At 52.8% G+C, this 27,740-nt stretch overlaps 1 protein-coding gene across 2 annotated transcripts in view; it reads left to right on the top strand.

Moving 5' to 3' along the window:
• The window catches only part of RASSF5 (Ras association domain family member 5), a 34,818-nt gene extending 7,361 nt beyond the window's left edge, over positions 1-27,457 (top strand). The window contains exons 2-6 of one of the 2 annotated variants that reach the window (XM_054804021.1): positions 3,329-3,447; positions 20,512-20,625; positions 22,214-22,511; positions 22,893-23,008; positions 24,257-27,457. In XM_054804021.1, coding sequence (XP_054659996.1) covers positions 3,329-3,447; positions 20,512-20,625; positions 22,214-22,511; positions 22,893-23,008; positions 24,257-24,409 — 800 coding nt within the window. In that variant the 3' untranslated portion in view covers positions 24,410-27,457. Of the gene's footprint in view, positions 1-3,328; positions 3,448-7,771; positions 8,625-20,511; positions 20,626-22,213; positions 22,512-22,892; positions 23,009-24,256 lie in introns of those variants that run through there. The other variant, XM_054804022.1, reaches the window with a different exon arrangement.
• Positions 27,458-27,740: the final 283 nt, after the last annotated feature.

Raw genomic sequence — 27,740 nt, 5'->3', positions numbered from 1 at the left:
TTGCTTTGGGGGTGCTGGAGCTGGTGGCGATGCCGCGGGTCCTGCCCTGTCCCCTCCTGGCAGCAGGAGACGCCCGCCAGCTCTTGTGATGTCGCAGGGCCACATCCTGCAGCCGTCCCTGAGGTTACCCCGCGTGACGTCACGTCTCCTCTGAGCGGACGCTGAGGCACCGAGCGCTCGGTCTCGAGCAGCGCAGCTTGCAAAATCAAACCTCACGCGTGGTCTGTGTTTAAAGGTGTGTGTGAGCTGGCTGAAGGATTTCAGAGTTGGAGGCAAATGGAAGAAATTTCCTTTTTTCAGCATTGTCCACTTCCAGCGCTCAAACACCTGCGGGGTCTCACATTGCTTTCAAAACTCATGACGTTTTATTTGTCTGTCTTGGCTGGTTCTGAGCCTTCCCGTAGCAGCTGGGTCATGCTTCAAAGGTTTTCATGAACTTTGCTGATGTTGGGAGCATTTCTGATTTGCGCTTTTTTTTTTTTCTTTTTTAATATAAATGAATGTCAGGATACTTAAACCAGGAAGCAGAGTTTTAAGGTAACTCCTGCAATTTCATGGTTCATTTTAACATCGCACAATTTTTCTTTTTTTTTAATTTTTTTTTGTAGCTTGTTTGAAGCCTGCCCTCTCAACAACACCTCTGCGGTTCCGTGCATGCCGGGGCTGGCATCCGGGGGCGGGGGGTGTTTTCACCAGGGCAGAGCAGTTGCCCAGCACCGCTGCGGGAACCACAAGCTTTGGCCAGAAATCAGAGTTTAAGAGCATCACAGGGGAGATCTTGGGACACTTTAGACCCTTTCCATCCTAATTCTGGGGGCAATCGTATCCGGTCTCCCGTGTGGTGTTGCGTTGGGGGTGCAGGAGGTTTTTCTTTAGGTGGAAGCCTGGCTGGGGTCAGGTTCTTGGAGCCTCTGTCACTTCTGGGCCAGGACCTGGCCACGCTGCCTGAGACCTGTGCCGTCTCCTTTTGTCTCCCCAGCCCACAGACGTGGGGCTTGCACGCGGGTCGGATCGAAAGATGCCCCATAGCATCTGTGGGAGGCGGGAGTGGGAGCATGGGGGTGGGCAGGGTGACCACAGTCCTATATTTAGGCATCTAGATGGGCATCTGTCTTGGACTGGTTTACTTTATCCAACTTTATCACCCTGAGAAACCTTATCTGTGGAGAAAAGGAAATTCCTTTCAGCCACCAAAGTTTTTCACAGTATCATGATCTGACTAATTTTTTTTTTTTTTTTGTTAAAGAAACTACATTTCCAAGTGTTACTTTGTTTGACTTGAATGGAAATTATCTTAAAGTGTAAGTGGAGGCATCCTGCTCCTCTCGTCACGTGGCTGCTTCCTAAAGCAGTGCTGGGTTTCTAAAATTAGTGTTCCCTGCCGGATACCGAGTGATTAGGTCTGTTAATGGGTGACGGTGACTAAGGAGGTGTCATGCTTTAATCTTGTAAAGAAATGCCTGGCCGTAATGGGTCTGATCCGGAGGTGTGCCGGGGAACTGTAATTTCTGTGGTCCGTATTACGTATTTCAGACCTCTTACCGTGCACCTCCTTCACCCGAGATGCTGGAGCGTTCCCGCCCTGGCAGGCTGAGATCTGGGGGAGCAGGAGGCAGCTGCCCGAATCTGAAAATCCTCGACCAAATAGGCAGAAGGGACTCTGCGCTGGCGCCAGATGCTCGGGCGAACCTGCAGCTGGAGCATCCTCAGATTGGCATCTCCAGCAAAGACTTGGCGAATGTCCCCCATTAAAAGGCTGTTCCAGTTGCTCAAAAGGTCATGCATTAAATTACCATGTAACTGTGCAGCTTATCTCCAATTAAAAAAAAAAAAAAAAAAGGCAAGTCTCCTTGCTTTCCCCCAGGCTTACTTGAGACAACTGACTTGGAACAGGAGAATGATAGACAGCTCATGCCAGATGAATGTTAAATGATAAATGATTTCCCTGTTTCCCCTGGAGATTGATGTTTTCCCCCCCTCAGGCACCAGCTCCCAGCAGTGGTTCAGCTCCTCTCGTTCATTCTCAGGCACTCCCGTGTGTGAGCATGCAGCAGAGCTGAGCAGAAATCACTGTTTCCAGAGCAAACGTGGAATATTCCTTTGCTTTCCTGCAAGCCCCAGATATTCAAAACCAATGACCCAAGTGCTAAAGAAAAGAAAAAAAGAAGGATATTTAAAATACAAGCTCGCTGGCTTGGAGTGGGGTGGCAGGGCTGGTGCTGGGATGGGCACTCAATCCCGTCTCCTTCCTTTCTCTTGCCTTGGTTTCAGGGGATTTATTTTTTTTTTCAGGTCAGCGACTGCTTGAATTTTGAGTAGTGTAAAAAGAAAATTTAACGCTGTTTGTACAACAGTTAAAAAGTAAAAGGATCAGAAAGGCCATTAAAGCGGAAGGAGGTTGTTAGCTGCAGTCAGGAGCGTATGGAGAAGTCAGGGCTTTGAGGGAAAGGGCTGAGGGAGCCGTAGCCACGAGTACGTGATAACTGTCGCGTCTGGTGATGGAGCTGGCTGTGCCGAACGCTGCTCCTCAGCAGCCATGGGCGAGCGGGACCTTACGCCTAAGAGGTTAAACCTGGGCTCTGTGGAGTCATCTGTGCAATTCCTACCTTGAACTAGTTAATGTCTTACAGGACGGGTCGGCATCCAAAGAAAACACGCTACGTAAATGCCTTATTGCACCTGGGCAGCGTGTGCGCCGGGGATGGGAGGTCACCGCCTTTGCCGTGGCCCAGGACGTGTCCGTACCCTCTCCAGGGGTGGCTTTTTGGCAGTCTGATGGTAGATCCGTGCCTCCACTACTGTAACTGGCCCTTGAAGTGTTCCTATTTAGTGGCCTTACATAGTTTGACTTCTGCCTAACACAAAGATGGTTTTTCCCCCCTGATGTTGGAAGATGAAGCATCCTTTCCTCAAGCTTTTGCTGCAGGTGCTGTGCAAGTGACATCTCCAAGGAGCGTAGCTGGGGAGTGGCGTACCCCGTGGTTTGGGGGGACTCGACCATATTCTTTACTTTGTATATCAGTATGCCGGCAGAACGCGAGGCAGGAACGCTGCCTGTGCCACAGCATTGCAGCAAGAAACACAGGTTTCCCTGGGAAGAGGGTGTGGGAGTAGTTTTTGTTCTGGACGAGGTGTTCTGGTCCTTTTCCCCATCTGCAGGAGCGTGCCGGACTGGGGACGTGTGCCTGGCTGGCAGCTCTGGCCGTGCCGGTGCCCACAAGCATCGGTTTGCCCTCCGGCAGGAGCCCTGTCCCTTCCCGGGGTTCCCCCGCCGTTCCACGACAGCAGGCTGTCGGGTGCCTCACTTTCTCATCTCTCTCCCGTGCAGACTGCCGATACACGTGCCACCAGGAGTGCCGCAGCCTCATCCAGCTGGACTGCTGCCGGCCGGGCCAGTGCCAGAGCCAGCTCTCACCCGAGGGCACCCTCCTGCCGCCCTGCAGCCAGGTACGCCGGGGAGGGGGCTCGGGGGGCGGGGGGGGGATCAACGGCCTCGAGCTGACCGATTGCATCTCCTTCAGAGACCGGATTTCTTGCTCCTGAAGGGTTTTTACAAGGGGGAGGTCTTGTCAGAGAGGTCAGCCTGTCGGTGCCACAGACCTGCCAGCGCTAACGAGTTGCCTATATACTGCGTACGTCTTGCCTGCACGCCCCGCCTGCGTGATGGAGGTCGCGTGCGTGGGCATCCCCTCGCTGTAAACGTGTGCGAGGAGGAACGTTGTGTTTAAAACGCTGCTGTCGGCCAGGCTGCCTGGAGCAGGGCAGGAGAGGAGCGGTGTCCCCCGGGGACGTCAGCCCCCGTGCTGCAGCCCGGCCGTGTCCTGGTGTCTGCGAAGGAGGGTCAGTACCGGCGTTGAATTGCATCCCAGCACCAGATGCAAAGTGTTTGAGAAGGAGCAGCAAAGGAGCGTTTCTCCCGCATCTCGGCAGAGCGCGAGCACAGAGTTCGCAAGGAGCTCCGGCTTAATAGCTTTGATTTAAGAGTTTCAGTAGTCTCAGAGGATTGAGACTCTTCAATCTGTATTAGGGATGTGCAGTAATCCCCAGCGCCACTCCGGAAGGTTTAGTGTTTGCTTAATCCCCTCGAGGGTCCCGTGGTGTCTGTGATGCCTGCGAGCTGGTGTGGGTGTCTGGTGTGGGTGTCTGGTGTGGGTGTCTGGTGGGACAGGCTGCAGCGTGTGCAACAGGGCACAGCGAGACTGGATGATGCCACGCCAGTGGAGATGCAAGATACTTAGTGCTGGAAGCTTGAAACATTGCTTAGAAACCTGCCTGAAGTGGATCTGACTTGCATAAAGCCTTTTCAATCTCTATATGCTTTTTAAAAACTGTATTCTCTCCTTTATTGTAACTGTGCATTTTTATATTCCTCTTTGTTGAGGACCTTGATGCACTTGTGCAAAGTTGGAAATGGAAATGTGCGCTTTTTTAAAGAAGATGTGGGGCTTCTGTGGGGCACATGAGGAGCCCGTGGTGAGGTTTGGTTGTCGTCTGCTCTTCGCTGTGCAAGGTCTTGGCGTTACGTGGCTGGGCGATTGCTGGTCAGGAGGGAACCTGAAGTTAGATGGGATTTATCTTATAAGTTATGCATTACAAAGGGGCTCCGAATGGATACTCCACTGAGCCTTGAGGTATTTGTGTAAGGGTGTGAAGCCAGATTTGTGTGTGTTTACATCTCCTTCAGATGTCGTTAGGCTTCCCCCAGCAGCGTGAGAAAAGCTCGATTTTTAGAAAAATTAGAAAGGCTTGTTTCTTCAGGGTGATAACACCAGCCGGGGGTTATTGATGGTCCTAATAATCAACATGGAACCTGCGCCTCGTGGTAATTCATCACTCTGACGCGTCTCTGGTGTGATCCCGGGAAGGGGGGAGGCATTTTGTGCCGAGGAAACAAAAATCTCTCCAATTACAGCCGCAAACAGAAATCCATAAACGCATCCCGAGGTCCTGGTCGGGGATCGCACCTCTGAACCCTCGGCACAGCAAAGCCCTGTCTGGGGTCTCCTTAGCTGTGCTGGGAGAGGCTGCAAGGGGGGGCGGGAGGTGCGTGGGCTGGTTTGAGGGTGAACGAGCATAAATCACTGCAATAAAGCTCTGTTCTTGTTTGTGGATAATAGGTAATCAGGGAGAAATCATCTTCAGGTTTACTCGATCTGAGTACACAGCCACGTTCCTGGTGTGTTTCTGTTGGCCAGGCAGGTTTTGCTGCTTGAAAGGAGATGATGGAGGGAAAATGGTGTCAGTACTCCAGAAAAAAAGACTAATAGGGTGCCTGAATTAGCGAGGGGAAGGGAGGGGATTGCTCACTGAAAACACAAGAAACTTAAATTAATAGCTGGCATAGTTGGAAGTCATTAAATAGAGTTATCAAATGTAAGCAAACTAGAAGCATCAGAGAAATAGCTACTTTAATATCACGTAGTTAAGTACTGTCACTGTGTAATACCAGGCATTAATAATTTGGGCTTTGATCCAGCAAAGTACTTAGGAGTGCCTTCCCTTTGGGTCCCAGATTAGCCTCCCGGGGTGAAACCCAGGCTCCGCTGAAGCTGACAAAAGCCTTGGCTGGTGCACCAGGAGTTTGGCCCCTGGTTTCAGCAGAGCTGGTCATGCACTTCCCACCTCTGAGCCGGTGCAGGTCACTGGTGGGTGGGTTCTGGGGGCTGTTGTGCAGGTAACCATGAACTGGAGCTGCTGTTGAACCAATGAGTCAAAATTAGTTGGATTTTTTTTTTTTGCTTGGATTTTTTTTTTATGCAGCTGATCTCCCAAGCAGGTGGACCGCAATGGAAAAGCGAAGGCTTCTTGGAGAAGCTGGTGAGGCAAAGCAGTGGGAGTGCATCCAGCTTCGCATGGGGCACTGCAAAGCTGGCTGCGTCCTGTTCCCACTCAAACGCCCGGGGCTGAGGCTTCGGTGAGGACTCCGTGCCCGTGCCCTTCATCGGCCCAGCGCTCGCTTTCTGCTCATGTTGCGCATGCTCAATTTAAGCCTCTTTCCCCTCTAAATATAGCCTTGTGAAGCTGAGGAGGTTTGTGCCACTGCAGAAGCACACGTGCTGCTAAGAGGACAGCTTATTTATTTGCAGCGTTACAAGCTGCTTTGTAAATACGCCATTTGGATTCTTGCCTTCCTCTTTGAGATGCAGATGTTGCATCCTCCCGCTAGTCTTTACGTTGACATCCCAGTTTGTATTCATGGGGTGCTGCTGGCTGTGGGGTGCAGAGCTATCAAAGGCTTGTAGCGATTTAAGTCCTTCAGCTAACAGATACAGATGGGAGGGTGTCAAACACCATCTGCAACCTATCAAGAGGGGAAGAGGTTTTCATGCATGGATGGCAGCTTGTGCAAAGATCTTGGAGCCCTTTTGGACCAGTTGAAGGAGCCCTGTGACCTGAAGGAGCGAGTGACAGCCCCGGTTTACGGGAGGGGTTTGCCGATGGTCCTACTGCAGGTAGTCAAGCTGGGGAGTAGAGCCAAGGCTGCTGCCTGCCAGCTCCCCGCACTCGCTGGCTTGGCGTAAAAATAGCACTTGGTGATGGTGAGAGTTGTGCCTTGAAAAGGACGCGAAGGAATTAACATAAGAACAGCCGTCAGGGCACGGCGGTGTCTTCTCTCTGCTCGGTTGGTGGATGCTGAAGGAGATCAGAAGCATCAGGGCGAGGAGGGCGCGCTGCTGCTGCGGCCTCCCTGTGAGCAGTGCCCTGGGCACTCCTTGGGGTTGCATCTGAACCGTCATTTTTCATAACTTACCAGTAAGCTCTTTCTGATGAGTCTGACTTTGCACATCAACTGCCAGAACACCCAGTGACGAGCTCTGCGAATCTGAGCGTGCGTGGCCTGGAAAAGCACTCCTGCTTTTGGTGTAAAACTTCCCGCTCTCTTCATGTGAACATCTCCTGCGATTTTTGTGACTCTCTCACATCGAGGTTCTCTCCGGTCCTTCCTTTCCAGACCCAGGCTGGCCCCAGGCACGGAAACCTTCCTGTACCCCTAGTCTGCCCTTCGCGGTACCTCTTGCCATTCTTTGCTGTTTCTTGGATGGGCTGGCTGGGTCTTGCGTGAGGTATTTGAAGTGTGGGCGTGGATGGATTTATTCAGTGGCACGATACTTTCAGGCCTCGTTCCCTCTTTCTTTACTGAAATACGGTGGAGAGTTGTTAGTGTGTGCATTAACATCGCGTTGCCTAAGCAGAGTCCTCTTTAACGCGGTGTGTCGGGCTTTTCTTTAGTCCCTTCAACCTGCTCGTGGTTACACACCGGTTTCCTGGTGGGTTGGGAGAGCCCGTGCCGGGATGTGCTGCATCCCGTGGATGCACGGCCCCTCGCAGGAGCCCGTGCCAGGGGAGGACGATAGCCTGTGGGGAGCAGAGCCCTTCCCCTGCCCGGCTCTCCAGAAATACCTGTGATCCTCAACGAGGAGGAAGGTCACAGCTGCTTTAAAAGCTGCTGGGTAAAATGGAGGGTGTTAGCGGGATGCTGGTGACTCTGGAGGGGCCGGGACAGAGGAGGCAGATCTGGGGATGGCTCTGAGCCGGGCTGGGCTCAGAGGCTGCAGGGGAGAGGGGAACAGGGATGATGCTGTCACTCTGAGGCTCTTTCCAAGGCCAACGCAGCATTTTAATCAGTCTGGAGTGAGTGCTTCTTGCACACTGGACGGAGGAGCTGAACAGCTTTTTCCTGGGCTGCAATTGAAGCCACCTCAGCCGGGTGCCAGCACTGCTGAAATCACTCCCGCTGCTCTAAAATTAGCTGCGGAGCGGAGAGGCAGCCGCTGCTTCCCGGAGCGTGATGACCAGGGGCTCCCAGCACCCTGGAGGGGGTCTGAGGCCGCATCCTCGCCAGCCTGCACCCTTCCCCACCACCTTTTGGCAGCGTGGTCGAGCTCGGTCCAGCCCGGGCTTGCTTCCCTAAGACAGCAGATGCAACGCAGCTCTCGAGGATGCGCTAAGAGGGAAGGAGCAAGGAGCCAGCCTGCCATGGCGATGTATTTTTGGGTAGCAAAGGAGGTGCTGGGGGTACCTGGGGGCCAGGCAGTGCCCAGGGCCAAGCCCAGCATCTCGGCCCTGGCGTGCAGCGGGGTGAAAAATTTTGCAAGAGGAAGTGGCAGGACTGCGCGGTGCGAGGCGAGCGCAGGAAGGGGAGGCGATGCGCGGCGCCCGAGGGACCAGACTGCAGGCAGTGAGCGAACCCGGGCGCCAAGAGCAGGAGCAAACTCGCAGCTCTGCCCCTTCCATGCTGCCCCAGCGCTGCTGCGCAGGGAGGTGGGTGGAGGAGGAGAGGGAAGGGTTACCCAGCACGGCTGCCTGTTAAAGAGAAATAGCTCCGCTGGCTCTGGAGGATGAGCCGAAGGAGCTATTGCAGATAAGTGCCGGCGAGCTGAGGATGTGAGAGCGAGTTTGCCGCTGGCGCGGGAGCCGGAGCAGGAACCGCCGATGGTCGCCGGCCCCCTGAGCCCCCCGGCGAGCCCCGTGCACGCTCGGCCTCTCGCCTCTGCTGAGCTTCGATGACCATCGGCAGCAGCATGAGCAGCGGCTACTGTAGCTTGGATGAAGACCTCGAGGATTGCTTTTTCACAGCAAAAACCTCTTTCTTCCGGAGCACGCCAAACAAGGTCCCTGCCAAGGTAACAGCTTAAAAACTAGTGAGAAGGGCTGTGCTGGGAGGGAGGTGGGGGGATTGCCGGCGTGGGGAGATGTCGGTGTTCCTGCACGTTTGGCTGCAGGTGCTGCCAAAATTAGCTTGCAGCTGGAGTCAGGGCAGAGCTGCTGGCAGGGAGGAAGGCTCTACCTGCTTCTTGCAGGCTCCCTGCTCCCGTGGAGGGGGTCTGCACTGCTGCAGATTTTTCTCAGCCATGTCTCAACCTTTTGCATGCCAGGTTGGCCCCTTCCCGGGGAATCCACGGTGGAGGAGCTGACTCCAAATGTGGTTTTTTTCAGGGGCCAAGCGGCAACCCTGCTAGCTGTCATCCACGGGTCAGGCTTCTGGCCAGGGACCTGGGGTTTGGCCTTGCAAAATATGCACCATGGGTGAAAATTGCACCTGGCAGGTGGATAGGGAGATGGGAAAGTTACAGGATTAAATTAATCTCCAAACTTATTAACACAGTGGTGAATCTGGTCCTTTTCTGGGCAGTTGGGTGCATGTGTCTTGCCTTGGAGAAGGAGAGAGCGCTTGGCTGGGCAGTGCTTTCACCTCAGGACAAGATTTCTGTATCAGTAACATTGACAAGGCTGATTCATGGCTTTTAAGTGTTTATTTAAAAAAAACACAAAACATCCCTGTCAAACTTTGGGGCCCCAGCCTGAACTGAGTATAAAAGGGGAAGACGAGAAGGTGCTGCTGCGGAAGTGGGGGTTTCACTCAGGAACAAGAGCCCTGAGATGAGATCTGGCCCAGGGAGCAGCTTTTTCACTTCGAAATTCCCCTGTAAGCCATCAGCACCGACGCACTCCTGTTCGGGCTCTGCTGTGTTTGCAGCCCCGAGGGTGCTGAGCTGCAATCCTCAGCAGGTGCTTTGGGGTTCAGCTTTCTGCAGCGCGGGGTCCAGAGGGCTCTCCTGGTGACCTGGGCTGTTCTCCCTGGGGGGCTGGACCTGGGAGAGAGTTTAAATTAACTGGCAATTTTATTTTAATATCTTTGAAGAAATGCTCCCTTGGGTTTAACGTGGGATATTCCCTGTTAGCCAGCAGCTCCCTCTCGCTATGATTAACCGACACGTACTGCTGTTTTTTAAATGTCATTTGATGATTCATTTGTGTAGATGTAAAAGAGCACCGTGCAATAGGCGCTGCACCCCGCGCCGCTTTAATGCTGTTCTTTTTGAGCCAGGGTGCTGCAGATCCTCAGCTACCTTTCGAAATCAGCTTGGTCACGTTCGTGCTCGGGAGCTCTCCCTTGCAGAGGGGTCAGGGGCTGCCGCAGCCCCTTTTTGCCTGACTCTTCACCTGAATGCAGCCGGCGTGGGCGGCAGACCTCGCGGCTGTTGGAGAAGATGGAGCCTTTTGGGGGTTTGGTGTTACGAGGAGGAAATGGTTCCTGTGCATGAAAAAAAAAAAACAACACCACGCAGATAAAATTTGCTGCTGAAGCAAATGATGTTGTGTAAAGGGTCTGTGTGCGGAGGTGGGTCCTTGCATTTCTCTGGTGGTGGAGAGCATCCTCACGCCTTGGTGGGAGAAGGTTTTGGAGGGTTCCTGGCATGCTGGGGGGTTGATGGTGGTGCAGGTCCTGCAGGAACGTGAAGCTCGACCTCAGCTCTGGATGGAGCTGGTCCTGCAGGAACGTGAAGCTCGACCTCAGCTCTGGATGGAGCTGGCCCTGCAGTGTGGTGGGGGGGAGGAGGAGGAGGAGGAGGAGGAGGTGGTGGTGGTGGTGGTGGTGGCCTGGTGAGGCTGGGCCGGACGGTGGGTGGAGAGCAGCAAGGAGAGCACGTGCTGGGGAGCAGTCAGCAAAGCAGGGGACAGAGGAGCAGGTGTATCCCCAAGGTGGACATCTCCCTTGGGTTTTGCTTCAGTCCCTGTCCCCCCTTTTTTACTTGGCATCTTCTCTTGAGCAATGTTATTGAGTGTGGAACGTTTCCACCACCACAGTCAGCACAAAAGCTGCGTGTGGCAGCAGCGTTGCTTTCCACCACCAGGTACGGTATCTGCTCCTGGCCACGGGCAGAAAGCATCAGCTTGGACCCAAAAGTGAGTTAACCTGCTGGGTGCAAACGGCAACGTTTGTCCATCCTTAGATGCACAGGGAGGATTCCTGAGCCCGGGATGAACGGGGTGGCCAGCACTGCAGCAACGGTAGCCACCAGCCCATGGGCATGCCCTGCGCTGGGCAGGAATACGCTAAATGTGGATAACTTGGGATGCATTTCTTAGAAGACCTGGGAAACCATCTCTATAGAGGAAATGTGTTGAATGTGGGATAGGAGGAGACAGACAGGCCTCCTGCCATTTAAAAAAATAGAGAGTGGAATTCGATCACTATGATTAGAGAAACGATTTTTCTGATTGAAATAACCGTATTAGTCTGCAGAGCCTCTTTCTAGGAATTTTGTAATTCCTTTTTATTTTCAGAACCATCAGCGCAATCACTCTTCATTAGCAAAGAACCGTTTTAGATCTCAGATGTGACCTCATCCCCGGAGATCTATTACTTGGCGTTTTTGTGACTCTTCAGCTGAATGGCTTCAGTGGCTTCTGCCTGAAGCGTGATTGCTTAAAACTCTGCAAAATTGCTGTTCAAGTCCTGCATCGGTGGCTGCTGGGAGAGCCGGCTTAGAGGAGAAAGGGGCAAGTTTCTGTCCAAGAAAAGAAAACGCAAGAGGGACAGAATGCAGTTTCACCTGGGGTGGGATCCAGGGGTGGAGGTGCTTGAAACCCAAGCAGGGGTTGGATGAGGTGATCTCCAAGTTCCCGTCCAGCCTTGGAGAAACCCCGTAGTCCCAGAACTGGCTGGCCGTCAGGCGCAGCATCTGTGCGGGTCCGTGGGTTGCAGGTACCAGCAGGCGCGTGTTGCCTGGGCTGGGTGGGCAAAGCTCTGCCTGGAGCGATGTCGAGGGAGCAGCGCAGGGTCCTGCCCTTGGCCTGTTGTCTCCGTCCTCCGAAGGACTGTCGGAGCGTGGAGTGATTTCCAGAGGGGGAGGCAGGTCTGCAGGGGGTCTGGCGCAGGGGTGGCCCTGGGGCACCTCTCCTGGGGAGGGGCAGGGGCTTTTCCTGGCCCTGCAAGGCTGCGATCGGTTCCCAAGGGATCAGCAGATCCCTCTGATCCACCCAGCCCCCCTGACCCGGGCCGGGGTCTCGCCAGGCTGGTCTCTGTGCACGCAGACAGTGGTGTGGTTGGGGTCCTGTCCAGCCCAGACCCCCCCTGAGATGGAGCTCTCCCCAGGAAGACCTGCTCAGCTCTCGCTGCTGAGCAGGGATGTGGCAGGAAAAGCAGTTTCTAAGTAAAATCTCCATGGCAATCAAAACACCGAGCCCATCTTCACTTGCCTCTAACCTCTCTGAAATGCAGCAACAATCCTTCTCCTCTTCTCTAGAGATGCACTGCTCTCCTGTCTTCTGCCTTTTCCTCTGAACCCCAAAGTAAACCACAGCATCTCATTTGAATTTCTCAAAGGGAGTGAAATATGTTGGGTTTTGGGTTTTTTTTTTGTTGTTGTTTGGGTTGGCGTGGTTTTTGTTCCAAATCTGTATGATTCTTCCCCCCACCTGTCCATGCTTGAGCAGTTGATCCTTTCCCCAAATAGTGCTGTGAACTGTGGGGGTGTGTGGTGACGGGGGAGGCATTGGGTGTTTGGTAGTGATGGAGAGCTGTGCAAGAGATGTCCCAGCTCTCTGGTGACTGTGATCGGGCCACCCCCAGCTGCCACCGCTCCCTGCCGCAGCTGGATTTACAGTTCTGAGCTGCTGGTTCTCGTGTTTCTGGTTAAAATTTGAAGCTTTCATGTTTCTCTCCAGTCTGCCGTGCTGTGGTGTGATAGTGGTGGCAGGGCATGAGCTGGTGATGCTCCTCTGAACCACGGCTCCCCTCCCAGCAATGCTCGGACACACTTCTTCAGGCTTGGTTTTCTGATGTTTTAAGACAAATCTTTCCTTAATAAGTAGAGGAATTGAGGATTGATGCCTTGAGGTGTAAAATCCCTTCAGAAGAGCTCTTCGAAATACTCTTGCAGTCTGAACATAGGAGCTTGGGCTGCGTTTTTGGGAACGTAAATTGTCACAGCGTTGCTGATGTAAATGGCGATGGACCTGTGCCCGAGCACGCCGGGGAGGACTTGGCCACTTCTGCCTCTAGATAAAACGGTCGTTGCCAAGAACGTGGTGATGCAGGGCCAAATCCATCTCCACTGTTCTGCTATTCAAATTCATTAACTAAATAGCTGGTGAGGAAAATTGGCCGGGAGCGAGGGGGCAGGGAGAGTGTCTCTGAGGCTGGTTTGTGGCTGCGGGGGAGCAGCCCTCGCTCCAAGGAGCATCCCGTGGAAGTGCACGCTCAGCCTCTCTACCTACGGTGCCTTTCCACGTCTGGTTTTATGGCTCGCAAAGCCGTCGTTCGTGAGCTGCCGGTCTTCCACCTCCTGAACCACGCTCTGGCTCCTCGGGGCCGGCTGGGGCTGCGGTGGGATGGGGAGCTGAGGGGAGAGGGCACCATCCCCTCTGTACCACTGCAGTGGTGTTGGAAGCTCCCAGGTCCCGCCTAGAGCTGTTATTCCCAGCAGGGAGGTCTGGCGTGGCGCAGAGCTGCTGCCTTTGCTTGCTTTAAAAAGGTTTTTAAGTTGGGGGTTGACCGCTACCAAGGTGAGAGGCTGTAGGAAGGATGCTCTTCAGCTGGACATGGAGCGTGTCTCTTGGCATCCTTGCAAACTGCTAAACAGAAAAGTCTGTCATGGAGGCTTCGTTGTTGCCTTTCTTGGCTTAGAATCGCTCTTTCGAGAGTATGTCACCAGAATCATGATGCTTCATGGGTTTTTTACCTCCCCCATAACAGCCTGTCACAAGCTCACGGCTCATTAGATGAGTGGTAGATTGCAAAGAGGAGGCCGGCGTGGCTAACTCGCTGGGACCAGGGCTGCCGCAGCCCCAGGCGAAGGACATTGTGCGTCGTGGCCGCCTGCCTCTTCCCCAGGACGCTTGTTCTGGGCGGCTTTTATCCTGCCGAGCATCAGCCCAAGTGCCAGATGAGGCTCAAGTCCTTTCTTACAATTGATGTTTCTTAGAATTGAGAAATAATGCAGGTTATGGAAGGGGAGCCCGTTTGCTGTGATGGGCAGGGGGAGGATGCGGGCAGGTTCACCCCTCGGTGCTGCTGTGGGTGCCCCACGTCACCCTGGCCGGGCTTGGTCCTGTGCAGCCCGTGGGTACCTGTGTCTCACTGCGGGCCACGACTGTCTGCAAGTTATTTTATGGCAGTTTCATAGGGGATGGTAAACCCCTCACCTGCTGAATTTAAATGATGCCAGCAAGGTGACAGCGGTGGTTGCGTGGCCATGGGTGCCAGACAGACCTCAATGTTCTGCCTCAGGTTTTTAACAGTGTGGGAGTGGGAGCACCCCGGCAGCTCCAGTCTCGCCATCGCTTTCCTTCCAGTTGCACGTGCTGGTGTTGCAGGCTGGCACGCAGACGTCATGGTGTGCGGCCGGGCTGTCCCCGAGGGTGGCTGATGTTGCTCTTCCCTGGTTTCCAGGCAGGAGAGCCGCAGGTCCAGCAGCGACTGCCAGGGTTTAGGTGCCAGCAGAGTTACCGAGCTGTTGTTTTGTTACAGCTTGTTTCATCCTGTCCCAGTATAACAGGAAATGTGGCAACGGTTTATGGTTAATAGCTTCTGTTTTTCTTCCTTCAGCCAGCATTGCATATTCTGCACCAGAAACTTTGCAAAACCGGAGGTTGGGGTAGATTTGTGAAGAGCAAGAAGCAGCTGATCTAATCGTACATGAAGGAAGGAACAGCACTTCTCTTCCCCGGCCGTGGCCGCCCTTCCCAGGGCTCCCCCCACCACGGCGTTGGTGCTGCTGGGCTGGTTCAGGTCCTGCTCGCGGGCGGGTTTTGGTCTGTAAAACAGAACAGCAGAGCCTCCAGCCATGGGGCGTGCGGGGGGTCACTGCTGGGGGCTCGTGGCGTAGCACGTGCCTGAGCATCGCTGCCATGAGCAGCAAGGAGGGGCGGAGGGGTGAGCCCTCGGAGCCCCGCTGCCCTTCACGGTCCCTCGGGGCTCCCCTGGCCCCAAACAGCTGCCGGAGCTGGGATGGTGCCGCGCTGGGTGCCGTGGGGCAGCCGCCCGGGTGTGCATTAGCTCTGCTCCGGTGGCCCCGCGTGTCCCTCGGGTTTTGTCCGGGTGCTGTCGTGTGCGCTGCGCTCGTCAGCCCCGTGGTGGGATTGCTGCGTGGAAAGAGATTATTATTAAAACTTTCTTTCCCTTGAGCCCCGGGGTGTAGGAGGGAGGTGAGCTGGCGGAGGATTGTTCCCGTGCCGTCCCTGGGGGGGGAAAGCGAAGAGCTTTTTTGCAATGCTGGCAGTGTTTTGTTGCGGTATTGGTCCAGCTGACTTTCATAACATGTTGCAGTTTTCCTTTTAAAATCAAAGCAGTTTTAAGAACTAGCCTAGCTACATTTCAAGCCCACTTAACGTTAGCACTGTGGAAGTGGTAACTTCTGGTTTGGGTTTTGCACCACAACTGACGTGTAAGGGATGAGGGGCTCGGGATTCCCATGCTGCTTTATGCCATGTGCACAACCTCCTGTCTTGGAGATGCGTTTTTTAAATCCACGGCTGAGTTGCAGCTGCTGGCAGAGCTGGGAGCCCTGCGCAAGGTCACTGGTTTTGTTTTCCAGTGCAGGTCGGTCGCTCTCTGCACACCGTAGCTGTTTCCACTGCAGCACAATTTAAACCATCTGACACTGGAAGCTTAATGAAAGCAAATTAATTCCACTCTGGGTGGCAGATGACTTATAAAATAACCCTAAGAGAACATAATATGGCCATTAAAACCTGTATTTGTCAAATTGTTGTAATGCAGGCTTTCTTTTTCAATTACAATTGCACGTGGAAGGGGAGAGAACAACCTGTTACCTGTAGCTGTGGCCGCACAATCACGTAAATTGTTGGAGTTGTGATGGCCAAGGGTTGGAATCCCATTTCCTTGGGGCAATCCTGATGTCGGGGTGTTCGCTCTTCCAGCCGCGGACGAAGGCTCGGCATGGCGGAGGTGCTGCGCTGCTCTCGGGGTTTGGCCATGCTGGCTGAGCGGCGGGCGCGGGAGCCGGTACGTTCCTGTGTGCAGTGGGATCCTGGGGTCTGTGGATGCTTCAGCTTATGTTTGGGTTAGTCAAAACAAACAGACATGGTAAATAAATAAATAACGGGTGGTGTTTCTTTCCTAATATATTTTCCCGGAGCAGGGTCTGAGCATCAAGAAGCTGCGGGATGGGCAGAGGAAGGCAGGGATTTGGGAAAACCTTGGTGCAGGTGGGAGCTGAGCTGCCTCCTGCCTTTCCCAGCGCTGCCGGGGCAGGAGTAGCCGGCAAGAGGGGTAAAACTGCCCCCCTGCCAGAGCAGCTATCCCAGCCACCGGCCCATTCCAGCTCCCGGGAACAAGATTCGGACTCCGCCAGCAGCAGCCGGGCAGCTTTGGGTGCCTCGGCAGGGTCCCGCTGCTGGGGAGGATGCTCAGCAGAGCTCTGCAGTGCAGCTGACCCGCTGCCTGACCGGAGGAGTACGAGCGTTTTGCGAGGATCGGGGTGCACTGGGGTGTCGGGGGACCGAGCGAGCCAAGAGCGCAGCAGGCACGGCTGCTCCGTGCAGCCACAGGCGCGGGAAGGCAGGGTGCTGGAGGCTGGGCAGGGGTTTGTTGATGGAGTTGTGAGGGGACACGGTGCAAGAGCTGTGACGTGGTGCCACCAGCACCGTGTTCCTGAGCCAGGCTTCCCGCTGCGAGTGATTTAGATTCCCTGGAGCGTGAAGCAATTAGCGTCTGCTGCGTGCCTGCTGCGAAACCCTGGGGACCGGCACCGCTCCAGGCTGCTGCGGTCCTGGGTGCGCCGTGCGTCCTCCATGGAAACCGGGTGGCATCGGCACACGAGCTGCTCCGAAAGCTCTTAATTGCTGGCGTGCGCTATTTTCCTCAGCTGGAACCATCACAAGAGGGGAGGGACTTGCCCCACTGGAGAAAAGCAAATTGCAGTGACAGGGACAGGCTGAGCCGCTCCGTTTGCTCTTGCCGTGCGTGTCTGGATGGCTGCTGGTCTGCACCGGGTTGTGTTTGTGCCACGGATGAAGCGTAGCGTACGTGCGCAGCATGCCTTACCGCTGCGGTTGTGCCGTGCAGCCACGAGTCTCTTTGCGTGCAGGAGGGGACGGTCCCGGGGGTCTCCCGGCGCTCGCTTGCCGTGCAGTTGGGGTGGGGGCCGGCAGCACGGCTGTGCCTGTCCCCGGCGCTGTGAAATGGGTGATGTGAGGAAGTGGAGGGTTTCTGAGTGCATATCTTCCACTAACTTAAAGGGAAGTTTTTGTTGGGTTTTTTTTTCCCCTTTTCCCCAGTGCTACTTTTGAAATTCTTTACCCATGGCATTATTTTTAAAGACTCCCACGCCAGCCCAGCACCTGTGTGCAGCCATGTAAGACCGATTGCAGTCAATAGATTGCAGTGAAGCATGTGCCTAAGGACTTTTGTCAAATCATGCAGTTGAAATTGCCATTATGATCAGTGGGTGTTTATGTGTAATTCTTAAATACTCCAGGAAGGCTTTGCTTTTATTTTCTTAAGGCAGTGAACAAGAAGGAGACTGTAATACAATGTCAGCTTTCCTCCATTGGGTTACTGCTCCGGATCTGCATTTCAAGAGGTCTCGTACCGTTTGTCTGTCTCAAGCAGAAATCGTGAACTCTCACTTGGGAATCGCTGGAATGAATTTGGGGCCCTCCGAGTCCCAGGACTGTAGCCGTCTTGCCAGATTGCAACCAGGATTTCAGTTTGTCCTGTGGTTGATTTTCCTCCTAAAAGAAATATCATGGGTAGCCTGGAGCGATCCTGGCTTATTTACAGCTTGCTGCATCCTGCTCTCATGTGCTGCGGGGTTGCCTGGGAAGAGACGGGCTTTGCTCCTAAAATTGCTGCTTTTTTTTTTTTCCCTTTTTCTTTCTTCTTGGAGGTTACAGTTTTTGTTCTGTACCAGCCTTGATAGCACATCCCTTCACGCTTTCTGCTCTCCGCTAATGCTAACTTCTGAGCAAGCCCACATAAAATATGGGAGCGCTGCTCGCAGTTTCAGGCAGCGCCGGTGAAATGTATTCACAGCCTGTCTCCGGGGAAGGTGGTGAGTTATGGAAAGGCAGCAGAGCGCTGCGCTGTGAAATACAGCCCACGGAGCATAGTCCGGCACACACGCAAGCTTGTTTGCAGCAGGTCTGGATTTTGGGATGCTGAAGGCTGTGCTTTAGCGGAGACCTGCCCTCCTGGCTGGCTGGCAAACCCCTCTGCTGAAGGGCTTTGGGTAACCTGGGCTGAAGCGGTGTCAGACCTTGAAGCACAAGACGAGCCTCATGCAGGGAGTTTCCAGTGGTCTTGTGGCAATAAAGTCATCGAGGCTTCTTGAATGCCACTGTTGGACCCGCGTCCCGCTGCCGGTGAGGAAAGCGGCTGAAGAAGCCGGTGAAGAGCTCCAGCGATCGTGCAAAGAAGTGAACAGCACGTATTGCTGCAGGCTGTAATTCTTGCTGCCGGTTTCCATCCGGCACCACGGTTTGACGTGACCAGCATCCCTGGGCTGGCGACGCGCTCAGGGCAGGAGTTGAGCAGCGGCACCTCGCAGGGAATGCTGCTCAGCCGTGGGTCCTCACAAGCTGCCCGCAGAGACCCGCGGCGCGGTCGGCGCAGTCCTGTCCTTGCAGCAGGTTATTTCCCGTGAGGAGACCCAAAGGTGGCTGCTGTGCTTTACCGTGCAGCCAGGGAACCCCTGGGTTAGTTTAGCCCCCTGTGGTTTTTTTTTTTTAAATAGATTTTTCTTAGCCCACTTGTGAATTTGAATTTACTTCAGGGTCACACAAGTCCTTGCTTCCATCTCACTATTACAGGAGCCCTTAACTCTGCAAGACTGCTCCAGATGGATGCTGAAGGTGAGAGGGTGCTTTCGTCCTGCGTACACGCTTTGGGCTTGGTGTCACAGTCCCAGGCGATGGAGATGGGATGCAGAGGGATGTCTGCAGAAGTACTTGCTGCCTGTCTGGCCATCGCTCGGTAGCGTTACCTTTGTGCTCTGGGTTTCCCTCCCCTCCTTACCCCCCCTGCGTGGTGCAGGCAAAGCACCAGCACCCGGGGACAGCCCCAGGAGCCTCGAGGGGCTCTGCAGCTGCCAAGGCTGCACTTGAACTCTTAGGGTGGGAACACATAAAATCCCTGCCCGTATGTGCTGGTGCATGCTTTCCTGCCTTCCAGCAGGTTTTTGGAAAAAAACTTGCTGGTTCTTGTGTTCCCGCAGCGCCTGAGCGTGCCTGGGCTCTGCCGTCACGCTGGGCGCGATGGTGGAGGATCGCATCCTGACATCCCGTTTCCAGGGTGTCCGCGGGCCTTCGCAGCCTGTGCCACGGTACTCGGGCAGATGGGAGGTGGGAGCGTGGCTCAGGCTCTCGCTCGAGGCTGCTACAAACCTTCATCTCTGCAGAAAACCATCTGCAACTGCGTGTTCCTGGTGCCTCATCAGAGCCTCCCTCCCGGCTCCCCCGACACTGTCTTGCGTGTCCCTGGAGAAAGGTGGCCAGCACCCCGTGAGCCTTGCTTGCCCGCCTTCGAGGCGGGGAGGCTGCGTGGCCCCAGACACCTCCCTGGAGCTGGGCAGGAGCGGCGGGGAGCAGGGGCAGGCAGGGCTCGGCGGTGCTTTGCACGCTTGCCTGCAGCGTAGCCCAGAGATGCGTGCTCTGGCCCTCTTTGCAGAAAGCACCTTGCTTTGCCCCTTTCAGGTGCCTGTAAAGGGCACTGTGGTCCTGCTCCCCTCTAGCACAGGTCTTGCAGTCGCTCCGACCCCATGGCAGCATCTTCCCAGCCTGGACTCTGCCCCCAGTCCCACCTCGGCTCAGCCTGTGCTGCCGGCAGCACCGGGCTCTGCTCTGGCACTTTGTCCAAACCCCTTCCTTGCCTTTCCGCTTAAATGCGCTAAACCCTGCGTTACATTTGGGAAGCTCCCATGAGCTGCCTCTCCGCCACGGGATCGTGTTTTCCCATTATTCGGTAGCGACATTTCCACGTGCGACCTTGCAGGTAAAGCCCACCTATGCGCCGAATCTGTCGCTTTGCCTCCCAAAAGGAAATCCCCCAAAACCTGGGTGAGCAGCAGCACCCATTGCTCCTGGTGAGCCCACGCACGGGCAGATGCTGAACGGTTTCTGACATGGGCTGGGATGCCTTGACTGGGTTTGCAGCGACTGATGTATTAGTCGTGCAGCCGGCTTGCTGCTTGTGTGATTTTTACTGCTCTGAGCTATAATTTCCAAGGCTAAGGAGGAGTAATCTAGCAGAGATTTAACTTCAGGTTCCGCTTGGGTGAAGCTGCTGGAAGCTGGTTGAGGAGCACCCTGGGTTTTTTAGGGGGTGCCTGGCTCGGGTAGGCAGAGCCACGAGTACTAGAAATAGAATGTGATTTTTTTTCAACCGCATTGCAAGAAGCAAAGAAACGCTCAGCAGGTACGGGCGGCTTTTTTTGAAAGCAGGTTTTAGAGGCTGGATTCTTTGCCCTGGCTTGTGCTGGGATGTCCGTACTGCTCTGTGTCTTGGTGTCCCACTAAGTGGTGGGTTTTGTGTTACCCTCCGCTGCCTGTTAGTGGTGTACAGAGATGGCTTGGGGCAGGGACATCCCGCACATTTAGCCTCTTGGCCGTAGGGACCATCTCCACCTGCGCCATCGCTGCTAGTGTGAGCTCAGGATCCGCGCAGCCTCTTCGTTCCTGCGTTTCCCAAGCAAAAGTAGAGCTGAACAGACGCAGCGTTATACAATATATAAACCAGCTAAAGCCTGTCTCTTCTGATTTCAGAATGTAACACAAACGGTAGAAGAAGAAAAACCCGAGCCTCCGACCATCCAGGAGATCAAACAGAAAATTGAAAAATACAATGCAAAAGTTACAAACTGCCTGTTGATGAAGCTGGTGAGTATTGGGCTCTATTGCCGCAGAGCGACCGATGCTGGTTTCTCTGGGCCGGGAACTGAGCCAGGCGATAGGAAGGCATCTCCAAGGCAAGAGGGCTTGTGGCAGCTGAGATGTTCTTGTCGTCCTTACCCGATCTGCTTTTTCTCCTGCTCGGCTTTCCTTAGCGTTAGGCACCCGCGCTTGAGAGAACCCTTCCCTGCCTCCGTCCCCTCTCGGCCGGGAGCGCTGGCACAGTAATCTCCGGCCAGCCTGTGCTGCGAACGACTTGCCACAAATAGATGAGCCCACGTTGTTCTAGCGGGGATGAGTCACGGTAAAACTCAGGCTGCGACACTGCAGTTCAGCAGCTGTCGCAAAGTGGATTTAGAAACACGAAGTGTATTTAGACACACAAAGCCTGTCTAGAAAAAGAGATGCTTTTCTCCTCCGGCACTGCCAGGCTTGTTTAAGCAGGGGTCTGAGAACCACAGTAGATGCCGTATGCTTTGAAGCTTTGATTGCAAACTTGCTTATCGCCACGCTGATGATATGTGGTGAGACGACAAGGAGATGGAGATCAACTCTTCTACAAACCAGAGTACTGCAAAGGTACAAACTGCACGGGATTTTACAGAGAGGGGGAAAAGCTTCTTAAAGAGTGAAATAACTAAATTGTAGAACCTCTAAGAACAGCAGCTACGTAACTCCCTGGTGCTTGCAACATCTGAAAACAAACCCGAAGTTTATTTAAAATAGTAGATTTAGAACGATTTCCCTTGTGAAGGCTGCACAGTAATTCCTGCTGGAATCTCTCGCCCTTTGATTTTTATCAGCCCTTGACTTACAGGAGTCATTTGGGACCCAAATGTTTGCTCTTGACTTACTTTTCTTGAAGCTTAGAGAAAATACAATCTTGAGACTTGGTATGGCCCTGGGACTCGATTGGGCTCAGCGGCTGGTGGTGGCCCTGGGGTGGGACCACAGGCCAGTGCTCCCAGCACCCGAGCTGGATCCCTCGGCTCGTTCCTGCCGGGCGCCCGCGGATGGACTGTATGGAGCCAGGCTTTTCTCTTGATTTCTGCATTTTTGCAGAGCTGAGGGAAGGGTAAGGGACCTGTCGTGAGACAGGCTGATCTTGGATGATGATTTATTACATGGACATGTGAGAATCCCGTAAGTGGGGGATAAAACGCGAGGAATACGGTTGGGAGATCGTGCTGAACACGAGGCGTAGAGACCTTCCCAGACGTTTCAAATCCTCACATAAGTGCAACTACAGATTATGTGTAATGGTTTCCATAACTGACTCGTAGCAGCGTTGGGTTTAAATATGATGAGATCGCACAGACGCGAGGAAGGAATGAGTCATTTACCAAGTGGAAGGAACAGGAGAAAATCCATAGTGACTAACCCAAAATTACTGGTTACTTTTAACATGATTAATAAGAAACTCTCAAGCCCCTAGCAGTACCGAGGGGTGGAAAGTCCTGCAGTCACCCCGCAGGCTGCAGCGCTGTAGACCAGAAAGCCCTTCATAGCAGGGGGGTGGGGAAGAAAGGACTGGAACGGCTCCCTGGAGCCTGAGCCCCCCTCTCCTTTGCTTTAGAACGACGATGGGACGTACACAGGTTTCATTAAAGTGCATTTGAAACTGCGCCGCCCCGTGACAGTGCCGGCGGGGATCCGGCCGCAGTCCATCTACGATGCCCTCAAGGAGGTGAACCTGGCCGATATGACGGACAAGAGAACCTCCTTCTACTTGCCGCTGGATGCCATCAAGCAGCTCCACATCAGCAGCACGACCACGGTGAGCGAGGTGATCCAGGGGCTCCTGAAGAAATTCATGGTGGTGGATAATCCTCAGAAGTTTGCACTTTTCAAGGAGATGCGGAAAGATGGGCAAGGTGAGTTGATGCCCTCGGACCCGCCAGCTGTCCTGCGGCTGACGGGTTTTGCTCACAATTTTGGGTGACAGAAACGTACCCAAAGCATTCACCTAGGACTCGGTGGTGTGTCAGGCAGGCAACGTCTACCTTTCAGATGAATAAATGGCCTGACCTCCAGATGCTGCTTAAGTTAAGGGGAATTACTAGTTTTCAGAAGGGGGCTGAAGCCACCTGAGACCTAACAGAGAGGTCATTAGGGATCTGTGATAGAGACTCAGCCACTTCCGCTACGATCCTGAGCAGCATGAACTGCTTTGACGTGCTCCAGTTGGCCTCCTGGAGCTTTCCTCTGCCCTGGCAGCCAAGATCTCACTGTGGCTGTCCGTTGTCCCCTTGCAGTGCTCTTGCAGAAGCTGCCTCTCACCGAGTACCCCCTGTACCTCCGGCTGCTGGCGGGCCCCGACACAGATGTGCTCAGTTTCGTGCTGAAGGAAAACGAAACAGGGGAAGTGGAGGTATGTCGGCGACTCTTTCCCTCGGTTTTTACACGAATGTTAACAGCGCTGCGGAGCGCGTGGCAGCGTCGCGGAGCTGGGAGATGTACGGCGGGGGCAGCCTGGGTTGAAGCGGTGCCACGCAAGCAAGGTTGCTCTGATGGCTGGGTTTGCCTTCTGAATGCTGACTGTGATACCAGCTTTTCTCCAAACTTGAGTTGTCAGCTGAATGGGACTGCTTGTACCTTACTTTTTTTAAAAAAAAAAAAAAAAAAAAAAATTTGGGTAATTCATTGTTCTTAAATTATGTTGATTTTAAAAAAATTTAAACTTGAGCTGTGAAAATGCTGAAGCCAGTTTTGATGGCCAACCCATAATCTATTTACAGAACCAAGCAACGCCATCCCAGAGTTAATCCTCAATAATTAGATTAGCTAAATGCCGTTACACGTAATCCACTAATTTAAATAGAAGCCAGGGACTTTCAGGTAATAAACTCACAGTCAGTTTTTGGTTGCAATCATGTTCCCCACCATGACGAAGGCAAACGCTGGGAGCTGCCGCATCTGGAGGGATTCTGCCTCCCGTGCCGCGGGGCAGCTCGGGATGTGCCGTGCCTCCGGAGGAGTGGGACTGCGGTCGGTAAGGACGCCGCAGGAACAGGGGCTGCCCGCGGCAGCGCTGAGCAGATACAAAGTGCTATTTATTAAGCGATCGCGTTCATCAGCCTGTGGTCTGCCTGTCCCTCGCCGTCAGCCCGACGCTGTTGTAGGTGACAGCCGGAGCAGCCTGTCTGCTGGCAATCCGTGCCGAGAGCTCTGAAGCTCAAACAGTTTTGATGACTTTGCAGTAAAACTAAGAGAACTGGCTCCTGCTGGGTGGTGTTGCCTGCTGGGACCTCGCTCCCCCTTTTAATAAGAAGTGTGGATGAATGCTGTGTCAACTATTTCCATAGATATTTAAATTCCTTAGGGAGCTGTGCCGTCCCTCGCAGTGGGAGCTTTAATTCACCTGAGTAAAGATGATTTCTATTAAATCTACAGTCGCGGGGGCTCAGGACTGGGATGATCCTTTATTCTGTAGCCCATCATCCCGTCTCTCTCACAATATGACGCTGTGAGATTAAGCTACCTGCAGATCAGATACATGTTTAAAAGTCTTTTATTGTTCCTCTTCACAGATTCAGGGGAAAAAAAACCCCAAACACCACAAAAGCAGTAAGGTGAATGGTGCGCGCTTAATTTCCCTCTGTTTCTGCTATTTCTGCAGTGGGACGCATTCTCCATCCCAGAGCTACAGAACTTCCTGATGATACTGGACAAAGAAGAAAAGGACAAAATCCAGCAAGTGCAAAGGAAGTACGAGAAGTTTAAACAGAGACTGCAACAGACCTTGAAAGAAGCCAGAGGCAAGCCTGGATAACTCTTCAGGAGGCACCGGGCATCAGACTAAGCTAGATAATATTTTTAAAATGAAAAGACACTTCTCAGGACACCTTATAGCGGTCACTCTCCCTCTTCACCCTTCCCTTAAGGACTGGCTCACAGCACCCATAAAACGAACATATAGCGTTTTGTTCTTCTGAAACCTCTTATCCCAGGACCAGAACCACTCAAAGAAGGGGAAGCCTGTTTTAAAACTGTGCCCGTCAACAAACCAAACGCAGCTGCTGGTTCGCTTTTCAGCTGTACCATCCGATGGAGAAGCTTCGTGGAAAACGCTCAGCGTTAAACCCAACAGGAACGTCTACTGGCTGATGTTTTGAGCAGGGTAACGCTTGCTGTTCACACTCCTCCCAGCGACTTGCTTGCTCTTGTTCGGCGGTGCTGCGGCTCATTGCGTGTGCTCACGTGCCCGAGTTCTCATTTCGTAAGTAGAGCGCAGGAAGCAGCAGATAAAGCGGAAGAGGCGCTTGCGCCAAACCACGTGGGTGTTGCAGCTGTAACCAGTGCCGATGGACTCGTTCAGGGCTAAGATAGCCAGGGAAAAGTAAAGTTATGACACCAAGGCAGCTGCAACACCCGAACAGTCTGTTAGTAAGTATGATTGAAACTTGGTAATATTAATTCCAGGAAAAATCATCCATTTTCATTCTATTTAACTTCCAGTTTTGAAAACAGATGTGAATTAAAGCAAATACCCCCAATGCTTAGCTAAGTTAGCCAGTGTTTCACCAGTTTTCTACTCCATAGGAACTGGGATCTATGTTTTAGGAAATTCTGTTTGAAAAGTGCAAAGGTGATGGTTGGGGCATAGGCCGATGGTTTGATATTGAACATTTAGCAATACATATCCAAAAGACTAACCCAGGAAAGCTCAAAACCCCTTTCACAAATGAAACCGATTTTGAGCTACGAACAGGTCTGGCACCGAGGGAGAGGAGCTCCGACCAGGGCCAGGGCGTGAGGCAGCACCGAGAGCGCAGGCTGCCTGCCTGGGAAAGCCTCGGCTCCAGGAAGAGCAAGGGAACCCTTAGCCTCAGATGCTTTCCGCCCACCGCTCTCCCATACTGTACTTCCTCCTGCTAACCCTCCTTGCGCTTTCCCACCTCTCCTGTCCGTGACACGCCATCCTCTCCCTCCCTGTGCCCGTGTCGTGTTCTCCCTCCCTCCCCGCTCGCCATCGGTGCTCTGCCTGCGTGTCCAGGAAGGTTACCGGGTTTCGCTCTCTGCGTGGTGCTAGGGGAGGGCAGTAAGCGTCTCTGTCCCTGTCAGGGCTCCCACCGTCTCTGATGCACGCACTGCATAAAAATCCTTCATAAAAATCCTTGAGCTGGAGCGTCGGTTACTGCCGTAACTCCAACCAGCCACCCTGCTCTCGACGCCACGCAGCGATCACGGAAGGGCACGAGAGGTTCCAGGGATGCCAGTCTGAGAGAGGATGGTCCCCAAGTTTACTCTCGGTGCTTTGTACCGATCCTGCTGCACACAGCCAGGTTCAGTCTTCCCTCTGTTTACACAGGACACCGCAACAAAGCGTAAAGGGAAAATGGAACGTGAATACTAGCTGGATTCGGATGGAGCACGTGAGAGGGTTTCCTATTGACTCGATGAACAAGTGTCCCTTTGAGCTCGCTGTAGACTGCTGTGACCCCACCTGCGTGAAGCAGGGAGGGAGGCAACAGGTTATTGGGTAACAGTTACCACAGACAATGCAGAAGAGTCTAAAATTTACCTCAGTGCCTTTTTTTTTTTTTTTTTTTTTTCCTAAGTGTGAAAACTTTGCATTTGGGCTAAGGTAGAAATTGGAAGGGGCTTTTGTCAAGAGGCCTTGTCAGTCCTGAACCCCCCCGTTACCTAAAGTACTGTTGTGATGAGGCTGCTCTCGTCCGTAGAGGGACGAGGAACTGTTTTGTTTCTTTCTTGAAGGTGACTGCTTGGGATTTTTTTTTTTTTCTTCCAGATTTATACTTGAGTATGTTTGTTTATAAACTGTAAGAGAGTACCTGCATCACTTAAAGCCCCTCGGTTTGTATAAAAGCCACTTTCTGCAAGCTTAGTCCCAGCTCAAGGTTTAGTCAGTAGCGTAAAAAGGTTTGCTAAAACAGGGCTATGGCCTCTGGCACGCGGTGCAGGAAGGGCCTCCAGCTGTACTGTACTCTACACCCAGATGACCTTCAACAACATGGTGGCAGCCCAAACAGAGCAGCAGTTTTCCTGCTCTGGGGCTGTTTGTCCAGTTACAATACTTATTGCTTCACTGTGCACTTGTGAAGTAATTTAAATAACATTTATCTAGTGCTTTGAGTCTCGAAAGCACTGTATAAATACTTCTGTTGAGTCAAGAAAAAGAACACTGTAAAAACTGCCATTGGTTCTGAGAAGTAAGATCCAGACGCTTGTTTTTAAATCCCTTATCTTTCTGGCTAAAAGTTGTAAAGATTTCTTTGTTGTTGTTGTTTTCTACTAGAGTTTTGGTGACTGTCTCCCTCTCCCCTCCCGGAACCCAGCATGTCTTTAACATTTTGTAGAAGGCATGGCTTCTTATGCAATTACCGTGAATGCTGCTGAAAACCTCCTGCAAAGGGGAGGGCTGTTTCTTTTGTGTTTTTTTTTTTTTTTTTTTTCAAAATATGGGGCATTTCAGGAATTGGTAGATCTTGAAACTCAAATTCTCAACAGTCAGTTGAGCTGCGTCTAGGATGGACGTACTGGCCCCTTCCTTAAGCGCAAAATACTGTTGGCAGTGCCTTTGGTTAGTATATTGTCTCACCTAGTTCGTGTGAATTTATTTCTCATGTCTCTTGTAAAACATGTAAAATAATGTGTATAGAATGGAATAGTAAAGCTTCTATGGCAAAGTGAAATGCATTTTTGCAATGCTGTAATTTATTTTTACTACTCCCTAGTAATTCTATGGCATTTTTAAAAAATGTCTCACTTCCAGCTTTTTTGAAGGTTCTGAAACTACTTGTTCATATGCAGGCAGTGTAAAAGACAATGATAATAAAACTGTCAGTAATTAAAGAAATCTCTTTCACTTCTTTTTCTGGCGCCATCCTATAGAACTTTCATGTATTAGGTCTAAAGGGAAAACACGGGAATCCTTCCTGGAAGTGAATTTAAATTTCTTAAAGTGTTGAAGCTTCAGCTAGAGAGGTACAGAACATCTACCCCATAAAACTGGACCAAAGTGTTTCACTAATCTTCTCTTAATATTTTAGCTGGATTTGACAGAACTGCTACCCCGTCACCTGTGACAAGTTAGTCATACACTAAAATGTATGTATACATAAAAATGTAAACCATAAAAA

The sequence above is a fragment of the Grus americana genome, chromosome 25, assembly GCF_028858705.1.
Source record: "Grus americana isolate bGruAme1 chromosome 25, bGruAme1.mat, whole genome shotgun sequence".
In the NCBI taxonomy this organism is placed as follows: Eukaryota; Metazoa; Chordata; class Aves; order Gruiformes; family Gruidae; genus Grus; species Grus americana.
Note: the sequence above shows the minus strand (reverse complement) of the source record. Positions and strands in the feature narration are given on the sequence as shown.